We start from the raw sequence: 23,614 nt of genomic DNA on the forward strand, positions 1-23,614 counted from the left end.
TACACAGACTGTGTGGTGAAGGAAATGTATTAGCAAAGCTGCAACAGCAGCTTCAACACTCACTGTCAATGTCTACACAAGATGCGTTCAGGCACAGTATTGCTGTGTAGATCACCTTGTGTTTTGGCACCTCTCAGAGCCCAATATACAATCTCTCCAATTATGGGAGTAAAAATAGGTGAAAATGTTGACTGAAAAATTAGGCTAAAACATTTCCTGGGAGGGCAAGCCGTTAGTAACATAGTTAGATTAGCTAAAATTGGACTAGAGATTCAAACAGTTGCATTGAACTGGAATCTTGAATGGGTACAATTCTCAGACATCTATCACTTAATATCAAACAGGTTTTCTCTGAGTGAGCAGCTGGATGTTGATAGAAATGAAACTCATTGATGTGGCTTTAGATTATATGCCCCGCAACAAGCACATCAACAGAAAACAGAAACAGACCCAGGATAGAGCCCTGTAGCACCTCACAAAAGACTGGTAAGCTAGGGGAGGAGGCGGCCAAAATCAAACTAGAGCCACAGTTTTGCACAGAACAAAACAACAATCATTTTCGGCAGCTGCATGGAGTAGTTTTATACAGCCTTTAAGAGAAATGGAAAAGGAAAGAGCAGCTACAGTGAGGTTTCAGCTGAAGAGCTACAGGCAACAGGCTGTACATCCACAACCTCTCAATAAGGTACCCAACTCCTTTACCCTCATTGACATTATCGGGTTCCCTATTAGCATTGGGTAAAAATCCCAAGTATTGCCAAATAGGCAGTTTTACTTTCAACTTTCACAAAAAATCCTTGGCCATCATCTGCACTCTCGTATCGTGAGAAGTGAAATGTGACTCCTGCTTCTCTGTGCTACAACTCTGATGCTGCCGCACGGAGAAAAGTTTGTAACTTTACTAAATACTAAAGTATTGATTAAAACACAGCAAAATGACGGTGGAGGCAGTGAGCAAATAGAGTAATTGGTGTATGATTAAACACCGTGTAACACCTGTAGCACTTACTACTGCGGCAAGCCTATCACAAATGGCAACAAAGCATTTCATAACATTGATTAAAATGTTACATCGAGCTTACTTAAATTCAAACCAGCTGACCCAAATATTTACTACTTGACACTTTTAATTACATAGTTTCCACTGTATTTGCATATTGTATCCACTCGTGCATTTATTGACCCGGTAAATAGCCTGATCTTTGCTTATCTACCTTGTAAACTGTTTCTTAATGGTGAAGTAAATCTAACCTGGTTTTGTTAATCTGGATAAAACAATATGAGAAACCAGCTAGAATATTCCTGGGAATAACTGCTGAGTATTCGTTCATTTATATATTTTATTTGGGGGTTTTTCACAACTACACAAATTGAAGACATTTGTTTTTTTATTACATTTTAAGTATGCCAGCATTAGTGCAAGTGCAGTTACATGTATTTTTGAGTACTTATGTAGCAATTTCCCCCACTTAACTTGGCTTCTCCTACTAACCTGGTTTCTTGTGTACATGTAAACAGAAAACTTGTCAGATGATTCATGTATTGGTTTTCAGTGGAGCAGGAGAGCTGCAGTGCATTAGATGATTGGCCTCCAAGGCGAACACAAGCCGCCTGATGGCCTGCAATAACCCACAGCAGATAACATCAGAGGCTACTGCTAGCAGGGGTGACATTTAAACAATCTGTCAGGGCTGACTGTGCGTGTGCCTGAAAAAATCACCCGGAGAGAGAGAGAGAGTGAGAGAGAGAGAGAGAGAGAGAGAGAGAGAGAGAGAGAGAGAGAGAGAGAGAAAGAGAGAGGGGGACAGACAGGGAAACAGAGCTTTGTGCACCTTTATGTGTGAGAGAAAGCGATAGAGGCAGAGTGTGTCAGAGAAAAAAAGAGGCCGAGAAACAGAGAGAGAAGAGATGACATTTACACAATATGGGTCCTGACAAGCATAGTGAGGTTGCAGTATATACACACCACTGATAAATGCACAAGTGTGTCAACCAATCCTTATCCTCCAACCAAGTTTTGAACAAATCATGCAGATCATTAACCTGTATAATTAATGCTCCTGGAATATCCAATCATCAACAAAGTAATGCTAATATAAGTAAAAAATAAGCTTACGTACGCCTAATCTCGAGATGTAAACAACTGCCACCCCAACCTCCAGGCCTTGACCCATCTTCACACACTTCAGTTTAACAACTGCAGCAGCAGAACTCCTTCCCATCCGTTGTGTTGCTTGAGCATTAGTGGAACTCATAATAAGACTATGGTGAGATGGCAAAAGAAATGCAGTGTCCTCAAGTAAAGGGTCCATCTGCTCTGCTCAGGGAAGAGCCCCAACAGTCCCATTACTTTTATCACGCATGTACCAGGCCAACACAGAACATCCGAAAACTCTAACAGGAAATAATCAAGGAAAAAACAGGAAGGCAACAATTTCCCCTCCAAACACATCAATCAAAGTGGTAAGTGTCCAGATAAAAAACGACGCCTCAAGTACCAAAACCCTACCATTACGACTTTCTTGAACAGCTCTGCAAGTCCATACCTGTTTAACAGGATGACTAGAATAATTTTACCACAGAGATCCATTACATGTTTACTCTTCTGAGCAGTGAGTAGTTTTTTGCAGAGCCAATACCGATACTGATTATTAGTAATCAGGGACGTTGATAACCAGTTGGAACCAATATACATTTGCAGTAAAAATTTAAATCTAAGTATCAAAATTAGGAAACCAATGATGGAATGTAACTAGGTACAATTTACTCAAGCACTGTATGTAAGCTGGCAATAGACACAGGTTTTTTTGCTTTAAAGTATCATTAACAATTAGATGCTGATGATACAATGTAATGGCTATAGAATAATGACAACATCAGCGTTTAGACTGGTTCCCTATAAACCTTGCTTTGTCTGCCACTAAGTACAAAAAATGGGAAAATAAAGGCGTTCCAGTCAGACTCGGCAGCCTGGTACTATTTTTCTCTGCTTTCATGTCTCCATTACAGATTGAATGACTGAATAAACTCACATTTTGTCCTCCTTTTGGTTGTTGCTCCTCTGAGGACAGGTGCCAACATTAATACACTGGGGGAAACGCTGGGGGGAGAATGGGTTGTCTGTTTATGGGTTGTCTGTTTAAATACAATTTAATAATCAACTATCAGAAAATACTTGAGTAATTCAATTTTCTGCTACTTTAAACCTTCAATACACTATAATTTAGGGCCCAGACACACCAAACTGACATCCAAGAACTAGTGGCGACAATGGCTGTCTGTTCCATCACTTCACAACGTTTCAGAAAGCTGCACTTGAAGACATTGCAAAGATTTAAGCTGGTGGCAGTATGGTATGACAGGAAATACCTCTCCATACCGCCAGTTGGACTGCAGACAAAACTGTTGCTATGATAAAGCAGCCTTTCGTGAAACACCACTGTCGCTAATATAGCCACTTTTGATCAAGAATATGTCTGATAAAAAGCTGCAAATGGCGCTGGCAAAAGAGTGGAGCCAAAAAATATGGAGAAACTGCACCAGATGGGTAAAATCATGGCTCAAGGGGCTTTCCCTTTCCTTTTCTTGTCTCATGCACTTATGTGCTTAGCTGAAACTAAAAGCAAACTGGATGGCAACTGTGCAGGACATACTTCAACATAGAGGGCCACAGACACGTACCAGCTGCCCACGACACTGACCTGGTGTGTCAAGACCCTTAGAGACAAATATTGTACTTTCTACTCTACTAAATTTATTTGATAATTTAAGTCACTAGTTACATTGGAGATTCATATTAATTCATGTTTTGTCGGCAGACAGAAAAACACAGATTCCAATAATTGTAAAAATGCTGAATACCAGATCCTATAATCGGCGGGGCTGATAATCGGTTAATCCTTTCTTTTGAGCATAATGTGTATAAAGTGATCAGTGGCTCAGTCTGTTCAAACCTCTATCCACAATTGCCGTTAAATGTCCTATTTCACATAATCCACATTCCATCTTTGACCCATGACGTAGGGCCACTCAAACACATGGGCCCCAACTGGAATGTGTACCATCAACTCCTTAAAAATCAAATGTAAAATCTCATTTATCAAAGATGTCTTATCATTGTTAATTGTCAATACATGACAATGCAAGAACCACCGTTTCTTGAAAACCCAATTTAGAATATGTCACACATGATCGTCAGACACATAATAGGAGCGGGACAGAAAAAAACTGCATGGGGTAAAGGTGCCAATACCAAGCATTAGCCTGACTGAAATATGGCTTTGAGGGGTAGCCTAAAATAAAATGGGATTCAAACCACCTTAATCCCTATGGAGCAAACCGCGCCTCATAGTAAAAGGGGACCAAAGAGAGAAAGAAAAAAATGAAACCAGATGCAGAAGTTCAACAGCTTTCTCTCTGGTGTAATGCAGCCTCTGACATGTTGATACAGCGCAGCCAGCGGTAGCTTCAGTTACACTAAATTTAAACTAGACAGATGCCACACATAGTTACTCATGCCTCACCCCGGGAAACAAACGTCTCATTCATCACACTGGGTGCTGGGACCCCTTTGGTTCAGCAGGGTTAGGGGGCACCCACATGGTGATCTAGCCCCACATGTGGACCTCATGCATGACTGTCTGACCTTTGACCTCTCCGTCTTTTACGTTTTCATAGAAATATTGGAACCTGAAGATCCATAAGCTCTCTGTTTCTGACACACAAGGCCTTCCATCTGAAATATTAAGATTTACAAAGTCTAGAGACGATTGCTCATCAAATTGTAAGACACTCCATTGTCCTTGTTCCACCTTAAAAAATATCCAAGCTTTGTTTGTATGTTTTCTCTTTTCTCGTATTTTCTTTTTGCCCTTTTTTGTAAATAATTCATGGTGATATTTGTTATTACAACTATGGCCATGCCTTTATCAAGAAGTCAACATATTATCAGTATATGATACTTATCATATATATATATAAATATATAAATATATATATATATATATATATATATATATATATATATATATATATATATATACCTATCAGATGGAGATGTTAATAGATATACCTATCAATAAACCTCACAGTTAAAATTATAAAAAATATTTAAACAAACAACAAAGACCCAAGCTAACTGCACATTAGCAAAATGTAGTATGAAACAATATCAAGAAAAATGTAATATCGAACATATTTTAACCTCAGTTTCCTTTCAATGAAAAACTACTGTCTTGTCTCTTGTCAGTTTAGGAAAGGATTAATACGATTTCTGACAGACCTCAGGACAGTTTGTACTCTAATGACAGCTGCTTGTAATAAGTGGTAGCTCCCTCTCGTCAATATAAAAGTCTAGACTACACACAAGACACACCTGGCTAGAGTTGGGAGTGCCGACACACTCACCTGGCGATGTAGTGCACAACATTCTTCCACTCCTCTCCCCGTTAAGATCGCAAAGCGCTCGAGCAGTAAAAAAGTTGAAGGTTGCAGACGTGCTGGGACGAGAGGGGTTCTCCTGCACCGAGTACAAACGAGTCACTAGAACCTGCCGCCTGCCCTCTGCCACTCTCTCTGGGAGCTCAAAATAGTCCACCATGAGAGCGATGTAATTTCAGTCTTTCAGTCTTTCCCACGACAAGGACTGAGAGGACCGTGCTCTTGGTTCACAGAAGCAGAGCAATGACAACAACACAGACAAGGGCAAAATTGCTTTCTCCGCTGGCTGCTTTCAGTTTGATCATCTCATTATGATAACGTGCCTTGACATTTCCTCATATCAAGGCATGACAATGACAATCCTACAGGTTCAAGAAATGTCACAGCACAAAATCAAACCTGACTAGCCACTAAGTGGTTGTGGTGACTGCTGGCATCTGGAGATTTCATTAGCTCAGAGATCAGGCTCTCTGATGTCACTGGTGGTCTCTTTCACATCCTGAGAAAGCAATGAGAAAGGAAAGAAGACTCAGCTGTCCTGGTAGCAGGTCTACAAAGCTCTGTGCAACCGACAAACCACAAAAAACGTCTTTCAGTTTGTAAGATAAGAAAAAAAAGCAAGGAAATACTATAGAATATGCACAAAGAAAAAGAAAGATCTAGAGAAGGAGAGCGGGTGAGCAAAAATGCTGTACATGTTCCCCTTACCAGCAGCTAGAGAGCGGTGTGCCCCCCTCTCCTTTCATTCCACCCTGCCATCTGAACCCCACATGGCATGTCTGGGCAGAGAGCCAGACACCTCCGCTATGGATCTACAACTCTCCTGCCACCCACCCATAAAGGGCACTTCTGCCCTCATGCCTCATACCACCTCTAACACCCAATGAGGCCACTGCTCGTGACCTGCATAACCCAAACTCACCAATACCTATTTCTACCGCCCAACCACAGCCACTTCACAATAGACACTCTATCACAAATGGGCTAAGTGGTACTTTAAAGAACACACCCAAATGTTGTAACATAACTACTGTAAGATGGATTGTGCTATTTTCATATGTGAAAGTAGATTCAAAAACTATGAAGAGGAAATATGTTCTATAATTAGTATGTACAACCAAGCTTGACCTGTTTGATACTATAGATGAAAGCACGTATGAAGCCACTGTCTGTAACAAAGAAAACCATCACGCAAAAGTCTCTGATACAACCACTTCCAGGGCTGTTTGTGTCACAGTGACACACACAGTTTCACAGTTAGCTGTAAGCTACAAAGCATAAAGTTACTGAAAACATGACTTAGACGCCTCTTTACATATGGTTTTCCCTGCCTATGTAAATCTGGAACAGGCTGCCTAAGGGTTTTTTTATCTTTAAAAGAGGAAAAACAATTAACTCAACCATCACGGAAAAAGGTGTTACCAAAAACAAGTGAAACAAGATCGATGCTGACATGCTATTAGTAAAAACATAACACCATACGCTGCTGCTTTACATTGTGAAAATCTTTCAGCAAAGACAATTTTGTCTGGATTTAATTGTGAAGTAGCCTAAGGAGGTCTAAGAGGTATAACTTTATAGTCAGTTCATGAATAAAATGTTATATTCATGATGTAGGGCTGACTGACAACTTCACATTGCTTGTTCTATCATTCGAACAGACCAAAAAAATATATATATTCCACATTTACTATAGAACCAGCAAATGTTTTGTATTTTTTTCTTAATAAATAACATTAATAATCAATTATAAGATCTGACCAGGATATGGGTCAATAGAATTTTGTTTCTGGTGCACAAAGCGATGAACAATGACATTTAAAGTCAAAATAAACTACAGACAATGTCCTGGATTGTTGTAAACAATTCCCAAATTAAATTCCCTGTATCTCTATTATATAGATGATGACAGAGGTTTTAGAGATCCTGTTAGGGGTCAGTCAGAGAATGTTTGTTGTAAATTGAGTAAATGACCCTGCAACTAAGTAAATTAACCCTTTGATAAATACAAAAAAACATGACTTCCATAAGGTTGTGGCTTTGGAATGACATTAAAATGTCCTTCCCAGAAAAATGTGTTATCTTCCTTTTTTCATATACCTTAGTCAACAAAAAATTACAAGTAATGAATTCTGCCATTCAGTTACATTTTACCAACACGATACAATATCTAGAAGTGGCATGAATGGAAACAAAGTCAATGGAAAGACATCAATGGAGATTTGCTCTAAGAACCTCAAACTGAATGGGCACACTCACAAAATTAAAGCAAATCAGTTTTTCAGAGTCACTACTTGCAATCGAAGTAAACACAAGTCAGGGAACTTGTCCATTTGTTGTTTGTGGCTAAAAGACAAAGGTTGTATGGCGTTTCTTTTCTGATCGGCACAGCTCACGCAGGCAACTAATGAGAATCAGTTGACTGTACTTGCCATCTACAGGACTTTTCCAATCCCTGATTTGTATCATCATTTTCTTGTGTCACAAAATACTAAATCATTCCATGATGTTTTGTTAACCCCCCTAGTACTGAGTCATAGTTACTGAACAGAGCTTAGCATGGGTGAGTAAGCTTATGACTAGGGATAAAGTCTTCAACTATTTCTGAACAAAGCGTTGCTGCATTTGTTTTAGAAGCTTATAGCAGAACATATCGCACCACCCGAATCTAACAATGCCTTTTTTCCATCCCTCTACAAGGATTAGGAAAAACAGATGGGTCAAAAGTACTGAGAAGCTGCTCAAAAGAAGAAGCTTATAGGCAGACAACTGGATAGTTACTATCACTTCTTTTTTAAAAAGGATAAATAGCTGATCTACCTTTATCTGGACAATGCACCAGACAAAATGTGAAATAGAATATTCAGTATTACCAACTCAGCTAAGCACACACCACTGACACTGGCACATAATGACCTAATGCTTTGTAACATGCATTGTAGTAAACCCCAAACTAGAGCTGGACAGCTGTTTTGATACCATACCCATATATATGTTTAGGAAAAATCCATTAGTGATATTTTGGATATCTTTTTAAATAAACATATACATTTTATTATCAGAATATAGCATTAATGTATGTACTCAGCAGGACATTTTATGATTGCAATTTATTTATTTTTTTAAACTGTTAACATTGGTTCTAAATTTTTGCATTTATGTCTTTGACGTACCTCTACTGAGTGTTCTTGTTACTTATTGGCCAATATATGCAGTTACTCGAACTGGTCAATTTGTTTGCTTACCAATTTATCGGTTTGGCTCTGCTGCAAACCCAAAACTGACTGATGAATGACGTAAACAGTATGTTTCAACAATACTTCAGTAACTACAACGATTTGTATTAAATTTTAGTTGACCTGACCAAAGCAGTTTTGTTGACCAACCTCTTTGATCTACAACACTTGATAAATGTCTCTGAAGATGTAGCAAAAGAGTAAACAAAAGGAATAATTGATTACGTTATATCCCTTACTAAGTAAAACATTTCTTCATTTTAACTCTATTTAAAGATGCCTGTTTTGTCAATGAATAACCTTGTTTTTTGGCCATGCTCCTGATTTATTTCGATGAATTTCTAATAATCCAATCTCACTTTCTAGTGAGATTCACAGAGGGGTTTGTTCTTCTATTCAGCAGGTTATGTACATGATCGGGGAAAACCCTTACAGTAATCGTGCCCGATGCCTCTGAATACAACAGTGGAATATTTCACCTCAAAGAGATTGTTTCCTGAGCAACAAGAAATAACACAGCAAAAGAATGAATAGATAGACACCCGACAAACAGGTGAAGATCAGCAGAACAGAAAAAGACAGATGGAGGTGCAGGGCGTTTTTTACTGTACCATACCATTACAAAGATTTTTAATCGCGTTCACATATGCAAGCACAAAGACAGCAAGAACACCAACAGACTGGTGTACAGGAAGCCAACATTCACTTGCCAAATTCATTAAAACAAAGATGTAGAGGAGATTTGTCATAAACATGAGAAAACTGCTCCCATTACAGCAACCTTTTAGACAGTTATGGACATTATTACATATTGTACTATTGTAACATTTTGTACCTTTTGGTGCAGCTGCTAGAAGAGATATACGTAGAAGTTGTGCCAGTGTTGTTTTATTTTTGAAGATGTAACCTCTCCTTCTCACACCACTTCAATCAAAATTCTGCAGAATCAGCTTTATAGATATTGACATGATAACAATGATAGCCCAGTGAAAGCAACATTCAACAATAAGCTCAGTGGATAAAAACCGGTTAGATATTCACAGTCGAGGTTCTCCAGGTTGTTACAAAAACAAGCCCTGACTTGATCCTTGCCTTCAGAAAAGGAGAGTGTGCAACACCCTGTTACTGTGGTTGTGTGATCCTGCATTACACTCCAGTTATTAATTTGGACAGGCGCCCCCCTTATGGGCCAAGTCATACAGTCCGCACCAGATTAAAACCACTTGCACAGTGGTGCTTTTATTCCTACGCTTATTCCAACAGCAGTTTTTCCCCTCGTCCCATCTCCAAATCAAACTTTTTTAATCGAAGGAAAAATTGATCTAAGATTGCACAAGCCAAACCTTCATGGAGTCATTACTTTGCCAGAGCTTCATGAAAAGGACACAGCTGGTGAATTCACAAGTTCCAATGGTTTAAGCCCAAAGACAGAAACAAATGCTGAACTGAGCATGGATACAAAGACCAACGGAAATCCCATTAATTAAAAAATTTGAGGGTTGAAATCCAGCTCAGGACTTTTGTTGTATCTAAAATCAGTCAGCCTGTGAACACTGTATAATACCTAAAAGACCATTACAACATAAAGAACGTAGACCTGATAACGCAGCAGCCTCTGCTGCTCCACATTCACAGCAGTAACTAAGGATGTTATAGGCATTGATGATAGGCATGATTTCAGATAACTGACCCATTGCAACTTCTGTCATTTCCATTTTTTTTTATTTCACTGTAACACCACCTGAGTCTAGAGTTGCAACAATAAGTTTCCTAATTGATTTGTTGATCGAGAGAAAATGAATCAACAACTATTTGATAATTGTTTAATCTGTGACAGTTGCTGGTTCCAGCTTTTTTAATGTAAGGATTTGCTGCTCTTTTCTGCTGGTCATTTCTCAAAGAGTCTTTGGGTTTTGAACTTTTCCTGAGTCTAGTTGCAGGCATCTATTAGTATGAGTACCTGTCTTCATTATTTAGTTAAAATCCCACCTTTTTCAACTGTCTGCAATCATTAAAGGAACGAGCACAAATTATCTCGACTCAACGCGAACAAACATATAACTCACAGTCATTCTGCTTCTTCAAGCGCCAACAAGCAAAAGGGTGAAATCTCGTCTGTCAATCATAATTGACATCAACTTTACCCATTTGCATGTGGCTCCAAGTTATGCTTCAACAAAAACTGCCTGGTGCGGCTAAAATGAAAGCAACCTCTAACGCACCTGGAAGTAAGTCAATTTATCCCAAATATCAAATATGATCAATATAAGTAATAATTATAAGTAATAATTACTTGTTTATTATTGTCCCGACACATTAACATACTTTTCAGCAATTTTCAGAAGGTACCAGTTAGTTGACTAATACAAAATCCATCCCTACAAATAGCAACTAAAATTACTTCAACGGGATGATGCAACCATTTGTATGCCCAACATTACTGGTAATGTCCTTGACTGCCGGACACTAAAAGCAGCTTGGCAGTTGTTTTTTTTTCTCCAAACAGAAAATATGAGTTTATTTTATCTTTATAAAATGGAAATGTTTCTTTTAGACATTAAATGAATAAAAAAAATGGTACCATAATGGTCTTATTCTTACTTATTTATTACTTATTATTCTCAACATGACATTACTTCACTTAGATGGAGTGAAATACTCAACTCCATCCCAACCATTTTTATGCCTGCAACATTACATCGACTGGAACAATTTTTGTGCAACAAGTCTTGTGCATCATTATAGACACATTCCTTGTATTTCAGTTTGAAATACCTGCCATCGTTGGAAGCTTTGGGGATCTTTATCAAAATTTCAAACTGTTTGTGTGTGATGACAGATCTGCCACACGGTCTGTGATGCTTGCATGCACAAAGTTTTACCCTTAAGTTTCCATTTCGAATGTTTTCCGAAATATTGGTCCTAGCAAATAAAGACATTAATTCACACCATAGCCAACTCTTCACAGTTAAGCTTCTGCTGATGGCTAACTCTGTTTCCATTCTTATACTAATATAATAATGAACATCTGAAATTAATGCTTAATTAATAAACCCAAGCATTGCATAATCAATTTTATTCTCTTCATCTCTACGGTGACATCAGTTTCCAAGACAGCCATGTAACAGAAAAACACTTTCCTCTTTTTGTTAGGCATTCTCACCTATGTACGATAGTTTAGCCTGGGGGAGAGATGGGCAGTGTCATGCCGCAAAGATCTCGACTAGATTCAAACCCAAGGCATCTCATTTAACCATGGTGTCTTTGACAAGAATCTATTGTTTGAGCTTTTTTTAAGTACATCACCGAAGACATTTTCTGAGGGACAGAGAAGATGGGATTGAAGAGGTTCATATCAGTAATTTGTTAAATAACCTTTATTTAAGATTTATGTCCCTCACATACGTATTCCTATTTTGTTTTCATCCCTTTGTGACATCAAGCATATGAAACAAGTGTTTCATTAAGCAGCCACAGCGGATAACCCATTATTTGAATGGCAAACTGATTCTAACTTTGAAGCGTCAATGTAGTTTTTAGAGATAAATGACTTTACAACAGGTCTTGCTATCTGTTAAGTTGACAAACTTTAACAGACTTGAGTTTGCTTAAAGTAGCTGGGGCTTATTTCCACTCTTTTTATTCCCAGATATCAGGCCTAATATGGAATCAGATTTGTAATTTCAGTAAAGGCACCCTCACCTCCATGTATTCCCTCTCCACTTAAAATATATCTTCAAGGTCTTAGGTTAGTGTTTGGATTCACTATGGTGACACCCATAATAAAAATTTAAAAAAAACTTTATTTTATTTTAATTTATTTTTGTACTTTTATTGGTACAAATTATTCCAATTTTACTTTTTTAAAATTTCAGAATCTGGTTGAATTAAGATAAATGAGCTCTCATTCTGTAATTAACTGTACATAAACACAGTGAAGCACAATTTGTTTGCCTTGCAGCATGGGCATAACTCTGAGACACCATCTAAGAATATCAACAATGCCTATAAACTCACACTTTATGGTTAATTAAATTAAACTTTTTTTTTTTTTTACTCCAAGTATGCTTGGCTATAATCAAATATCTTACTACAGCAAAGACTCTGTTTACAGTTTACAGAACAGGTGTGACACATCGCAACACTATCTGTCCTATTTTAAACTTCTTCTGTAAACATTAAGTTAAATAAAGGTTTTGACAACATTAGCATGTGCCACTCTGCAGAAATGTGACATTCACACTGCTCTCCCCCTTCAGCTATACTTGACTTACACCACCACACCGCTGCAGTCCCGCCAAAGTGACACGGCGTCCACGTTTACAAACTATCTGTTGCGGAAAAAAACTGTCGGGAGGCATTTCCAAGTTCTCCTCTCTGTTTTTCCTCAGCATATGGCAGTGACAGCACTTGTGCTAACCTGCTAGCATGTCAAGCTAATGACAGCTGGCGTTGTGTGGACATTAGCCGAACGGACCGCGACAGAGAGGACGCCGTGATGTTTCAATAACTCCCATGTCTCAAAAAAAAAACACACTGAATGGGGTCGGTTCCTCTTTTACAGAGCTAATGGTATCGAGAATGTGGGGTCTGCCGGGCTACATTGACGGTAGCCAGGAGAGAAACTCTCGTACTGTGCTGTAAGTTTACAACCGGTAGCCCGTGACACGAGTTACAATATGAAACATGCCGCCAAAGCGAGGGGGGGAAACACACTGACCTCCGGGGCCTAGCGGCTGCTGCTGCCCGTCCTCTCCGAAGATCAGCCTGAAGTCCAGCTCCTCATTCCCGGGGCAGTTTGCAGTAGTCATCGGGTTTTTGACAGCTCGGGGTTTTTACCCCGCCACTCGACCGTCGACCGCTGGAGCAGTTTATGCTCTCCTTAAAAAATGTCACAACATTTACCGACTGCCACGACGCCGAACCTCAACTTTTTTTGTTCATTTAACTCAAGAAGAGCATCTGGCCGTGAACGAAACGCGCGCGCGTGTGTGTGTGTGTGTGTGTGTGTGTGTCCCCCCTCCCTCCCTCCCTCCCAAATCCTCCACAACACGGGCCGGTGGCTCCTCTCTTCCTCCGGCAGTTCACGGGCGAAATTCTGGGCTTCAACTTCAGAGAAAGTCGCCCCTCCGTCGCTCCGTCTCTCACTATTTCTCTCTGTCTCCCCGAACCCTAGTCAATGACAAAGAAGTGCTTTTCTCCCGCCGGTGTTTAATGTTCGCTATAAAGCCGATGAAATGTCCGTTTAATTTCCCTCTTCCCTCTTCTCTCTCTCTCCTCCTGTCTGTATCTCTCTCTCTCTCTCTCTCTCTCTCTCTCTCTCTGGAGCTCCTATCCCAACTTTTACTAACCCCGCGTGACAAGGCAGTTCCAGCGGTGACGTCAGCAGACACAACACAACACGGGGCACGCGCACACATACACACATATATATATACACACACATACATACACATACACACACACACACGCAGCCATGGAGTTAATAAACAGTTTATTAAAGGCTTACCAAAGTTATGAGCCTAAAGTATATTGTTTTTAAAGCTGTATTGTGTTTTCAAACCAAAATCACATTGAAGTGCCTGGAAAGTAAAATAATACACACACACACACACACACATGATAGGAAACACTGTCCCTAATTCATACACAGTGAACATATTTGATTATATCTCATTGCTTCGCTATTGAGCTGTTTTTTTGGGGGTGAAATTTACAAAAACACGACTAACCTTTCGACCTTTCCAGCAACTGGGTCTGACGGCCACTTTGCTCTATTTAATTAGCCCTCCGTTCTCTTCCAACAACCCACCATTACATTAGATCCGATTGCGCCTCTTAGCTCTCTGTGTGGTTCCAATCCAAGCTAGGATTGGCAAGTGTAATGACATTAATGACATGATGCACTTTCTACCTTTATATCCGTTCAGCCTGTCAGCACGAAGGCCCATTAATTTCCAATCATCCGAGTTAGGCTTGTGAATGGGGCAAAAATGTAGGTATGGATAATAGACATCATGTTAGCGGTTTGAAAAAGCACCTCAAGCCAAGCTGTTTATGTTGTGCACATAGGGTTTAAGTACCTGTAGCTATCTTCCAGTTTTATCCCTAATTCTAGAGGCTTCAGTTTGAAATGTATTTCCTGCTCAAACAGCAGGGGATTTTAATACTAGGACTCTCCACTTAAATGTTAACCAAAGGTGCAATGGTGGTTGAGAAGATCAACACATTGTATATCTGTGCTCTGAGGGAATCCTTTCTCTCACTGATTTATCTAAATCACAAGGCAATTCTCAGTAGGGATAGGGTGGTGAGAGTCAATCTGTGGTGAGAATAAAGCAATAGCAAATCCGTCTGAACGTGGGCTGTTCCGCTCTCTTTAACCTCTATCCAACCCATCAATCTCCTCAGGTTAATCTTTATTGGGTAAGCAACACAAGAGGTTGATGCACTTTAAAGCTGCGCTGCTGCTTTGATTGTCTTGCTTGACAACATTTGTATTAGCATTCAATTATTTCCTGCTTGCACTCTGTTGGAGACATGACTCCAACTAGACGATTTTCTTATCTATTGATACTATTACTGTAAATGTACTTGCTTTATTGGCAGCATGTATGGGGTATTCAAATTCTTGTTGTGATGACCCATACCTGTACTCTTTACACACACACACACACACACACACACACACACACACACACACACACACACACATGCACTCGCGGCTGATCAAGAATATCTGCCTCTATCAATCAAGTTTTTAATGTTTCACTAGGGGTTTTTGCAACTACGATAAACAGAGTCATAAAACATCCAAAGAATTTATTATGTGCATGCTGCTACAATTCATTCTACTCATTATCATAATAGATTAACATCAATGAAATAAGAAAATATACTATATTTTGCGATTTTCTGATAAACTCACCAAACAGGAAACAAATTTGCACATACATGATATTTCTATAGAAGCGAACTTTGAATCTTTTTCTATTTTCAAGCTAAACACCAAGAAAAAAAGCCCCAAAGATCACTTATTACACTGTTGAGAATAACTCCTGCAAGAGCACATTTTGATGTAAATCAGTCCATCCTCAACACAAACTGCATGCGCAGCAGACGACAGCCTGCTATTTCTTCTGACACAGCCACAGTACATACACCTATGCTAGATGCATGTGGGCGTACAGACAGACGCTCAGCTAGCTCACAAATGCATCTGAAAGCATCAATATCACATTTCCTGTGGTCTTTATTTCCAAGCAAAAGCACGAGGTTTAACCCTTTTTGACTTATATACCATATTCTGATGCAATCCCAACAGACGTTTCATTGTCTCAGTCCTGCGAGGGTTGGTGTGATTAGAGTTCCAAATATACACCAACGCTGTTACATTTTCAGTTTCCTTTCCAAACGTAACACAATTTGATAGTATCTTGTCATTTTAGGGCTGCTCCTAGTCATGCAGTGGTCTGATTAATGAGAAATATTAAGAATAGTGATTCTGTGACTGTTTTGCCAAAAGAATACATCAAAAAAAAAATGTTGCACTGGCAGATACTATGTTACTTGACATGAATAAGTAATAATAAGTAATAAAAGTAGCTCATTTTAAGAACTACTATGAGCATCAATAACTGTCAGTTAGTAACACGTGGTTATTGTGTGAAGTGAGTCCCAACCTACACATTCCAACTAATCCGAGTTTGCATTCAACGATCCTCTCAAAAGAGTTGAGTTTATTAATATTTATAAGAAAGTCTATGAGATTAATGAAAAGGAAAAGCAAAACAAATTCAATTAAACTATTCTCCAGAGCTGTAATTCATACCTTGTTGAAGGCATACATAAAAGTAGGGAATGAAGGTTAAATACCTGGCTTAATAATGTCCTTTAAAATGGTACAAGCACGTTAAAGTTCTGGCTTTTTAAATTAGAATAAGTACGGTATTGTGTCATAGAAGTAAAAAAATTTTCCATATGGGCTCACAAAAGAAAGGAGGAAAAGAAGACATAATCTTTTCGGTGAAATTAATGCAAAACCGTTCTAAACTTTCTGACTCGATATCATCTTTGCCATAAATATATTCTTACTAAACTGAATCATAAAGTGATTATCATATTATTTTGTTGCAGTCACCTGACTTGACTGAACTTTCTCCTGTGCAGCAGTCTCCAGACCCACCCAGAGTCTAATTCAGGTTACCTGCGTCTCTTATCTTCGCAGATGACCTTTGAAGGGAGAAGATAAAGAAAACAAATTGTGTGGGAGGCTGTAGATGTGGTTTGTGATATTATGTTCTTGTAAAGAAACTTATGAAGTAAAAAAAAAACAGCATCTGCCCCCACACTGGTCCTGCTTGAGAGGTGTCACTCTTTCAAGGGATTGGGGTTTGCACACACTGCAGAAATGCAACGCAGCACCTTGGCAACACACGCAGTGTTCGCTAAATGTCAACACATATCAAATTGCGCACAGTCCTGCATCAGAATGTCAGCTGATAAGGAATAAGAGGCTCATTTCAGCGATAACATTGTCTGTAGAAAACATATTTTTATTTATATACATTCTCCAACATTTGAACTGTAAAAAAATTGTAATATCTGACATTTATCTGTTATTTTATGTCTGAATTGATCCGTGGTTAACTTACAGACGGCAGTAATGTGACAGAGAGGAACAGTGAATGCATGTTTAACTTACTTTGCAGAATAATTCATCCTGGACAAACAATATGTTGCATTTATTTTGAAAAACATGTGAAAGCAACATTGTAGTTCTGGAAGAGAGTGCAAAAACTTGCTGTCACAGCTCTGAGTAGGATTTCAGGTGACTTGAAATCTTCCTTGTTGATTTATACTGCCCTCTCTTGTTCAGTCTGTGAAACTGACTATTGACTCAGTTTGGTGAGTGAGTCTAAAAATTTGCCTCCCGTTGGGCAATCACAAACCTGGGATCTGGACATTAAAAACTGTGTACAGTGGGAATTTAACTTGTTTTTAATGTTAACTTCTTCCTCTGTTAGGAGTCTGGCTGCCACAGCATTGGTTTGTCCACCATGTCACAGAGATTCTGTCACTGAAAGTGTTTGTGATGTTCTGAAGCTAAAGTAAATCAATCAGCAAGCCGATTCATTCAGCACATGGGAAGGGTAGCTGATGTAAGATCAATGCTAGATGTGACAGCAGCACTGATGCAGACAGCAGATTTTTTTTTTTTTTTTTTTTAATATATCTCTGATGGGTATAAGGGCAATTGTCCTTTGCAGAGAAGAATATGATGAGATAATGAAGTGCAAACCAAAATAAAGGAATTAAAAGAGTCAACTGGAGAGAGCCAGGGTCCAAAAGCAGAAAGCCTGTGCCCCCCTTTGGACCCTCTCTGGATGCATACCTCGTTAGATTAGTCTCCTTTTAATTAGTTTACACTTTCAGTGGCAAAGCAGCAACACTGGATTATCCCACTAAGAACCCTCGGACAGGCAAGAATTATGCATGTTAAGACCTTTGCATAGCAATTCATTTACAGACTACATACTATGTTGACATGCTTGAAAAGAAGAATATGTCCTGTAAGAATAATCAGACAAAATGTGGATTTCCAGATGCATATAAGTGTATTTACAGCTCAATGGGCTTGGTCTATACTGAAGAGTATTGACCAGAACTCAGAGTCATGTGGGCAGTTATCGACAGTCACTGTCGTGTCAATGACAGTGCTCTTTTTCACCCTTCTCAAACCTATTACAATCTCTGACATTACTGTACCGCAGGCAGTGCTGATTCACTGGGGCAGTGATCAGCTGATTGATTTAGGCTACTGTTACATCAGGAATACAATGTACAAAACTTCAAAAGAAACACAGTGATCAGGTTGGACGCTTTTCTGGGGATGGTCAGTTGACCTGACAGTGGGCCAGGAAGGTAAAAATAATCTGGTTAAATATTTAGACCCTTGTCTTAAGATATCATATTCAGGAAAAATCAGATCCAAAATGAAAAAAAACTGGTGCCACAGTGTGCAGGGTATATACTGTTTTTTCTGACCAAAAGACTTCACTGATTACAGCTTCAGCTCTGTCTGAAACTGAAGTAAAATGTTTTTGGCTGGGTGATAATCTGAATTCTCTCTCACTCTGTTGCATGTTTACCTACAATGCCAGCCGTCCCATCTATGTGTATGGGTACCAGTCAAACTCAGGGAATATGTAGACAACAGAGTTAGAGCAGATACTTTGCATGGATTCCTTACTGATCTGAGGAAACAACAATATTCTTATTATTCACCTCACATCTGAATTATGGGTCGACCGATTATCGGTTCTGATATATTGCATTTTTCTAATTATCGGAATCAGTGTTTTTTAAGCCAATTGCCAATAAAAACAAATTCATTTTAAAATGTGCTATTTTGGATCTGATGTAGTATGCAATCTGGAAAGTAACTAAAGCTATCAAATAAATGTAGGGAAGTAAAAGTGCAGTGTTTGCTTCCAAAATGCAGTAGTAGAAATATGACTCAGTTACAAGTAAAACCACTGGTATTAAAATAATATGTCAGTAAAAGTACTAAGATTTCTTCTTGAATGCTGCCCAATAATCAATAGTAAGTATTCAATCAAAGGGGTTTCTGTTTCTCCAAATCTTCAGTCTAAATTACTCCCAACACCTGCTCTGTTCTACTCAGTGGTCATGGTCACCTCCGTAAACCTGTGCATGCTGCAGTTGGTTGTTTTGTTGTCTGTATGTCAGGGTTTTAATTGGTCCTTTTGTGATCGGATTGCCTTATTGGCTCCAAAAATACAGATGATCAAATTGTACTCAGTAGTTAATTATGATTTTAAAAGTAATTAATTAGATTACATAGTGTAATGCATATTTGAGTAGGATTAACATTACAGACTTGAAAAAATACTAGTGGTTACATGTTCCCAAAAAAATGACTTAATTACAGTATTTAGAGTAGCTGTAATTGGTTACTTCCACCCCTGCCAAAAAGTATTGTCAGAATAAAAAAAATTGGAAAAGTATGAGTACCTCAAAATAATATATTTGTACAGTACTTAGTTAAATTTTATCACAAACATTTTTGAATCTTTGGTTAATAAAAGGCTTTCAAAACTTCATCTTTTTGCAGCATTTATAAAATGTTGGATTATATTTTTTAATGCATTAATTCTCCTGGGATTTTATATTTTAAATTACTGTTTATCCAACTGTCATAACTCAGATTTTTTTTTAAATATTTGTGTTGGTATTGTCATATTCGTCTTTAAATTAATGTTAAAATGAGGGAAAAAAAGCCAAATCGCTCATCTCTGTAAACGTCATCACTCCGCGCACATGACATCATCAACATTCGCCAATAAAGCATGGCGACGCCGCTATCAGGTGGAGCAGGATGCTAACCGATTAAGGGTGTGTTTTTTGACCATTTAGAGAGACTTTGAAAGAGTCCCAGTGCTCTAAACCGGTTTCTTCTTCATGGTTTAATTGTTCATTCGCGTTTTTTATTCTTGTCAGCGGACTGTTAGCCACTCGCAGGCTAGCGAAACGTCAAAATGCAGTCTGTGAAGGTCGGCTATTTGGCTGCGTCCAGAGCTCTCAGCTCAAGTAGGTCTCTCTGTCCTGAGCTTGTTACAGTGTCGGCTTGCTGTCGTGTTCACTCTTCTGTGCTTCAGACTCGTTTTTGTCAAACTGCTGCCACGCCGAAAGACACCGCCGTTATTCGTGTTCCTCGCTACATGCTGAAGCGTGTCGACGACGTGAAACAGACTCGAGGCAAGAACAAGATCAACACCATCAAAGCTGGTAAGCTCCTGATCCAGGGCAAGAACCCCAGTCGGAACCAGTCTGCAGGATACATACTTGGAAAGTTCGAGCAGCCTATTCTCTGCTCGAAAGGATGGAAACACAACAAATCATTTGGTGACCATTTCACCATCAACAACATCAGGGAGGTTGCGCCTTTTGTTGCAGAAGATCAGAAGGAGGACGTCGAACAGAAACCCTCGTTTAATAACCTCCGTATCTGCAAGCAGCTGGTGGAAGCTTTGGAGCATATCAACATTACCCATCCCACCACTGTACAGCTGCAGACCATCCCAAAGGTCATGAAGGGTCACAACATCCTGTGTGCTGCAGAGACTGGCAGTGGGAAGACACTGAGCTACCTCCTGCCCGTTGTTCACAGACTGCAGGCCGAGAAGGACTCGGAGATGCACGTCGAGGGTGCACGCAAGATTAGCGCTTTGGTTGTTGTGCCTTCAAGAGAGCTGGCTGAGCAAGTGGCAGCTGTGTCAAGGACTCTTTGTGCTCCGCTTGGCTTTCTGACGAGGACTGTGGGTGGTGGGCGAGGTGTGGGACACATCAAGTTGCTCTTCAGGAGGGATCAGCCGGATATTTTAGTGGCTACACCCGGTGCTCTGGTCAAGGCCCTGCGGAGACGTTGCTTGGACTTGAGTGAGCTCAAATTCTTCGTGGTAGACGAGGCCGACACCATGTTTGACCCCAGCTTTTCTGACATGCTTGGGGACATCCTTCTCCACACAAACATCGCCAGAAACTCCAAGGAAACACAATGCCTGGGGCACAAAGCCCAGCTGCTAGTGGTGGGGGCCACATTCCCTGGTGGTGTCGGGGAAGTGCTCAGCCAGGTCACCGACCTCGCCAGCATGGTGGTCATCAAGAGCAAGATGCTGCACTTCCTCATGCCGCATGTCAAGCAGACATTCCTGAAGGTGAAGGGCGCTGACAAGATCCTGGAGCTCCACCAAGCCCTGAAGCTGCTCCAACAGGAGAAAGAAGGGGGGGCTGCTGTAGTGTTCTGCAACAAGTCTGCCACCGTCAACTGGCTGGGGTTCTCGCTGGAGGAGATGGGGGTGCAGCACCTACGTCTGCAAGGGGAGATGCCTGCTGCCGTGCGTGCAGGAATCTTTCGCTCTTTCCAAAAGGGGATGGTAGATGTGCTGCTGTGCACTGACATTGCCTCACGTGGCCTGGACACATCCCGGGTGCGCCTTGTTGTCAACTACGACTGCCCAGAATCCCACACAGACTACATCCACAGAGCAGGGAGAGTGGGGAGGGCAGGAGGGATGGAGGATGGGGAGGTGCTCAGCTTTGTCACTCATCCATGGGATGTGGAGCTGGTGCAGAAGATTGAGACTGCTGCACGCAGGAGAACTAGTCTACCGGGGATGGAATCTGAAATACATGAGCCAAAACCCAAAGTAGCAGAGGCAGAGGAGTAGAAGTGGCTTTTTGTATGTTTGCAAGTGGAAAAGCTTCCTGCGAGACATGTCACTGAATGTGTAGTGTTTGGATGATGAGCTCTAAATCTAGAAAAAATGGTGTCAATAAAAACAGTAAGTTCAGTTCAAGTTAGTTAGAGTATGCTGTTTTCTGTGTCTATTATGACCTACTTATGGTTTATTTTTACTCAGGATGGAAATTCTAGCAAAACATTTAACCCTTTGACCCTACAGTCATTCAAACATTCACAGGGATCATCTAACATTCACACAGAAGACCGTGCTTTTTCCATTTATAAAAATATGGAAAGGTTTGTGCTTTGATATAATGATAAAATGTTGTTATATCCTGTATTTCCTTATGTAAATAATGTGTGTACATGTGAATCTGCTTAGCAATGACTTCTTAAGACTTAATGTACTTAACATTATTACAGCACTGTTGATCAGCTGATGCAGTATTTATGTTTGAAAATGCTTCGAAGTAAAATCTAATTCCATATTCTTGTCTCGTTTAATGTATTTAATTCAGCAATTTGAACAATATAACTACTATTTTCTTTTTTTGGCAACTGCATGACATCCTTTAGTCCATTTTGCCCTTGTTGTATTTTTTTTTTGGCAGCAAAAATCTTTTCCTGCTCACCAACAATGACATCCTAAAGAACACATCAGCTTCTTCTTCCAAATACACAAAACAGAATTTGACTTGGTTCATGAGTGTCCAGTAAATTTCGGTGAAACAGTGCAACAAAGAGCGATTCTGTGGACTTTTGTTCAAATACAACCTGTTGGCTTTGTGACCACACCTAACCAAACACCATCCTGGATATGGTAATAAAATAAGCAGCAGTCATTGTCTCCAATATTTGCAACTTCTGTATCTACAGACTAAACTTTGACTGAACTGTCTCTTAAACATGTTAGACCTTTTGAAGTGTGTCTTACATTGATTGAATTTGTCATGCGGACAAATCCTCAATTCCTCAGCTTTATTCTGTAACATGTACTTAATGTGTTTGGCCACAAGGTGGTGGCATTTATCTGATTTTAGCTTGTCTGCACTACCCGCACAGTTGATAGGTTAAAACATGTACACAGATTTTTGTGCTTACACAGGACAATAAACTTGACAAATGCACACAAACATATTGGTAAAACAGTCACAAGCCCACCTGCTACTTCCTGAAATGTTTTTGCGGTTTCCAGTATCTTCTTACGTTTGTTGTACAGAAACACCTCATCAAAGTACAGTTAGCTGAACACATGCCAAGAGCTGACATCTCCACTGTTGATGTGGTAGGTCTGCTGTACTTAAAAGGATTTTTCTTCCCCTCTCCCATGCCTGCGGGCACTGAAAGGAAACCGCAAAAGTATCAACATGAAAATCTGCCAGAGTGAAGAAAATATTCGGGATCTTATTTCAAAGGTAATAACTTTTCTGGAGACCCTGATGTTGTGGGAGCTGGTTAAGAGGGTGTTTTAAACAACTTTTTAAATGAATTTTGGACAGATTATGACAAACTTCCAAGCAGACATTTCTGCCTGGAGACTATGTGCTCTTATTTTGAAGAGGCTGTTTTGTCATGTCACATACCTGGTGATTTATGCTGCAGTGTTTGTGGAAGATTATAGAGGCAGATGGGCAGACGTGTTAACGGCTCTGACGGTAACAAGGGACTTCCA

The 23,614-nt window shown here is 39.7% G+C and overlaps 2 protein-coding genes across 2 annotated transcripts in view; one reads left to right on the top strand and one right to left on the bottom strand.

The window, feature by feature from the left end:
• nfatc3a (nuclear factor of activated T cells 3a) overlaps nucleotides 1–13,605 on the bottom strand; it is a 65,190-nt gene extending 51,585 nt beyond the window's left edge. The window contains exon 1 of the mRNA XM_073464560.1: nucleotides 13,396–13,605. Coding sequence (XP_073320661.1) covers nucleotides 13,396–13,486 — 91 coding nt within the window. The 5' untranslated portion in view covers nucleotides 13,487–13,605. The remainder of the gene's footprint in view (nucleotides 1–13,395) is intronic.
• A 6,436-nt stretch (nucleotides 13,606–20,041) lies between these two features.
• Nucleotides 20,042–22,430, top strand: ddx28 (DEAD (Asp-Glu-Ala-Asp) box polypeptide 28). Its single transcript, XM_073463976.1, has one exon. The coding sequence runs from the start codon at nucleotides 20,237–20,239 to the stop codon at nucleotides 21,926–21,928; it is 1,692 nt and encodes a 563-aa protein (XP_073320077.1). The 5' UTR covers nucleotides 20,042–20,236; the 3' UTR covers nucleotides 21,929–22,430.
• The last annotated feature ends 1,184 nt before the right edge of the window (nucleotides 22,431–23,614 follow it).

This window comes from Pagrus major, chromosome 4, assembly GCF_040436345.1.
Source record: "Pagrus major chromosome 4, Pma_NU_1.0".
NCBI classification, from domain to species: domain Eukaryota; kingdom Metazoa; phylum Chordata; class Actinopteri; order Spariformes; family Sparidae; genus Pagrus; species Pagrus major.

What these genes read in the sequence shown, in the direction of transcription:
- ddx28 (XM_073463976.1), top strand. Translation starts at nt 20,237, where the DNA reads ATGCAGTCTGTGAAGGTCGGCTATTTGGCTGCGTCCAGAGCTCTCAGC.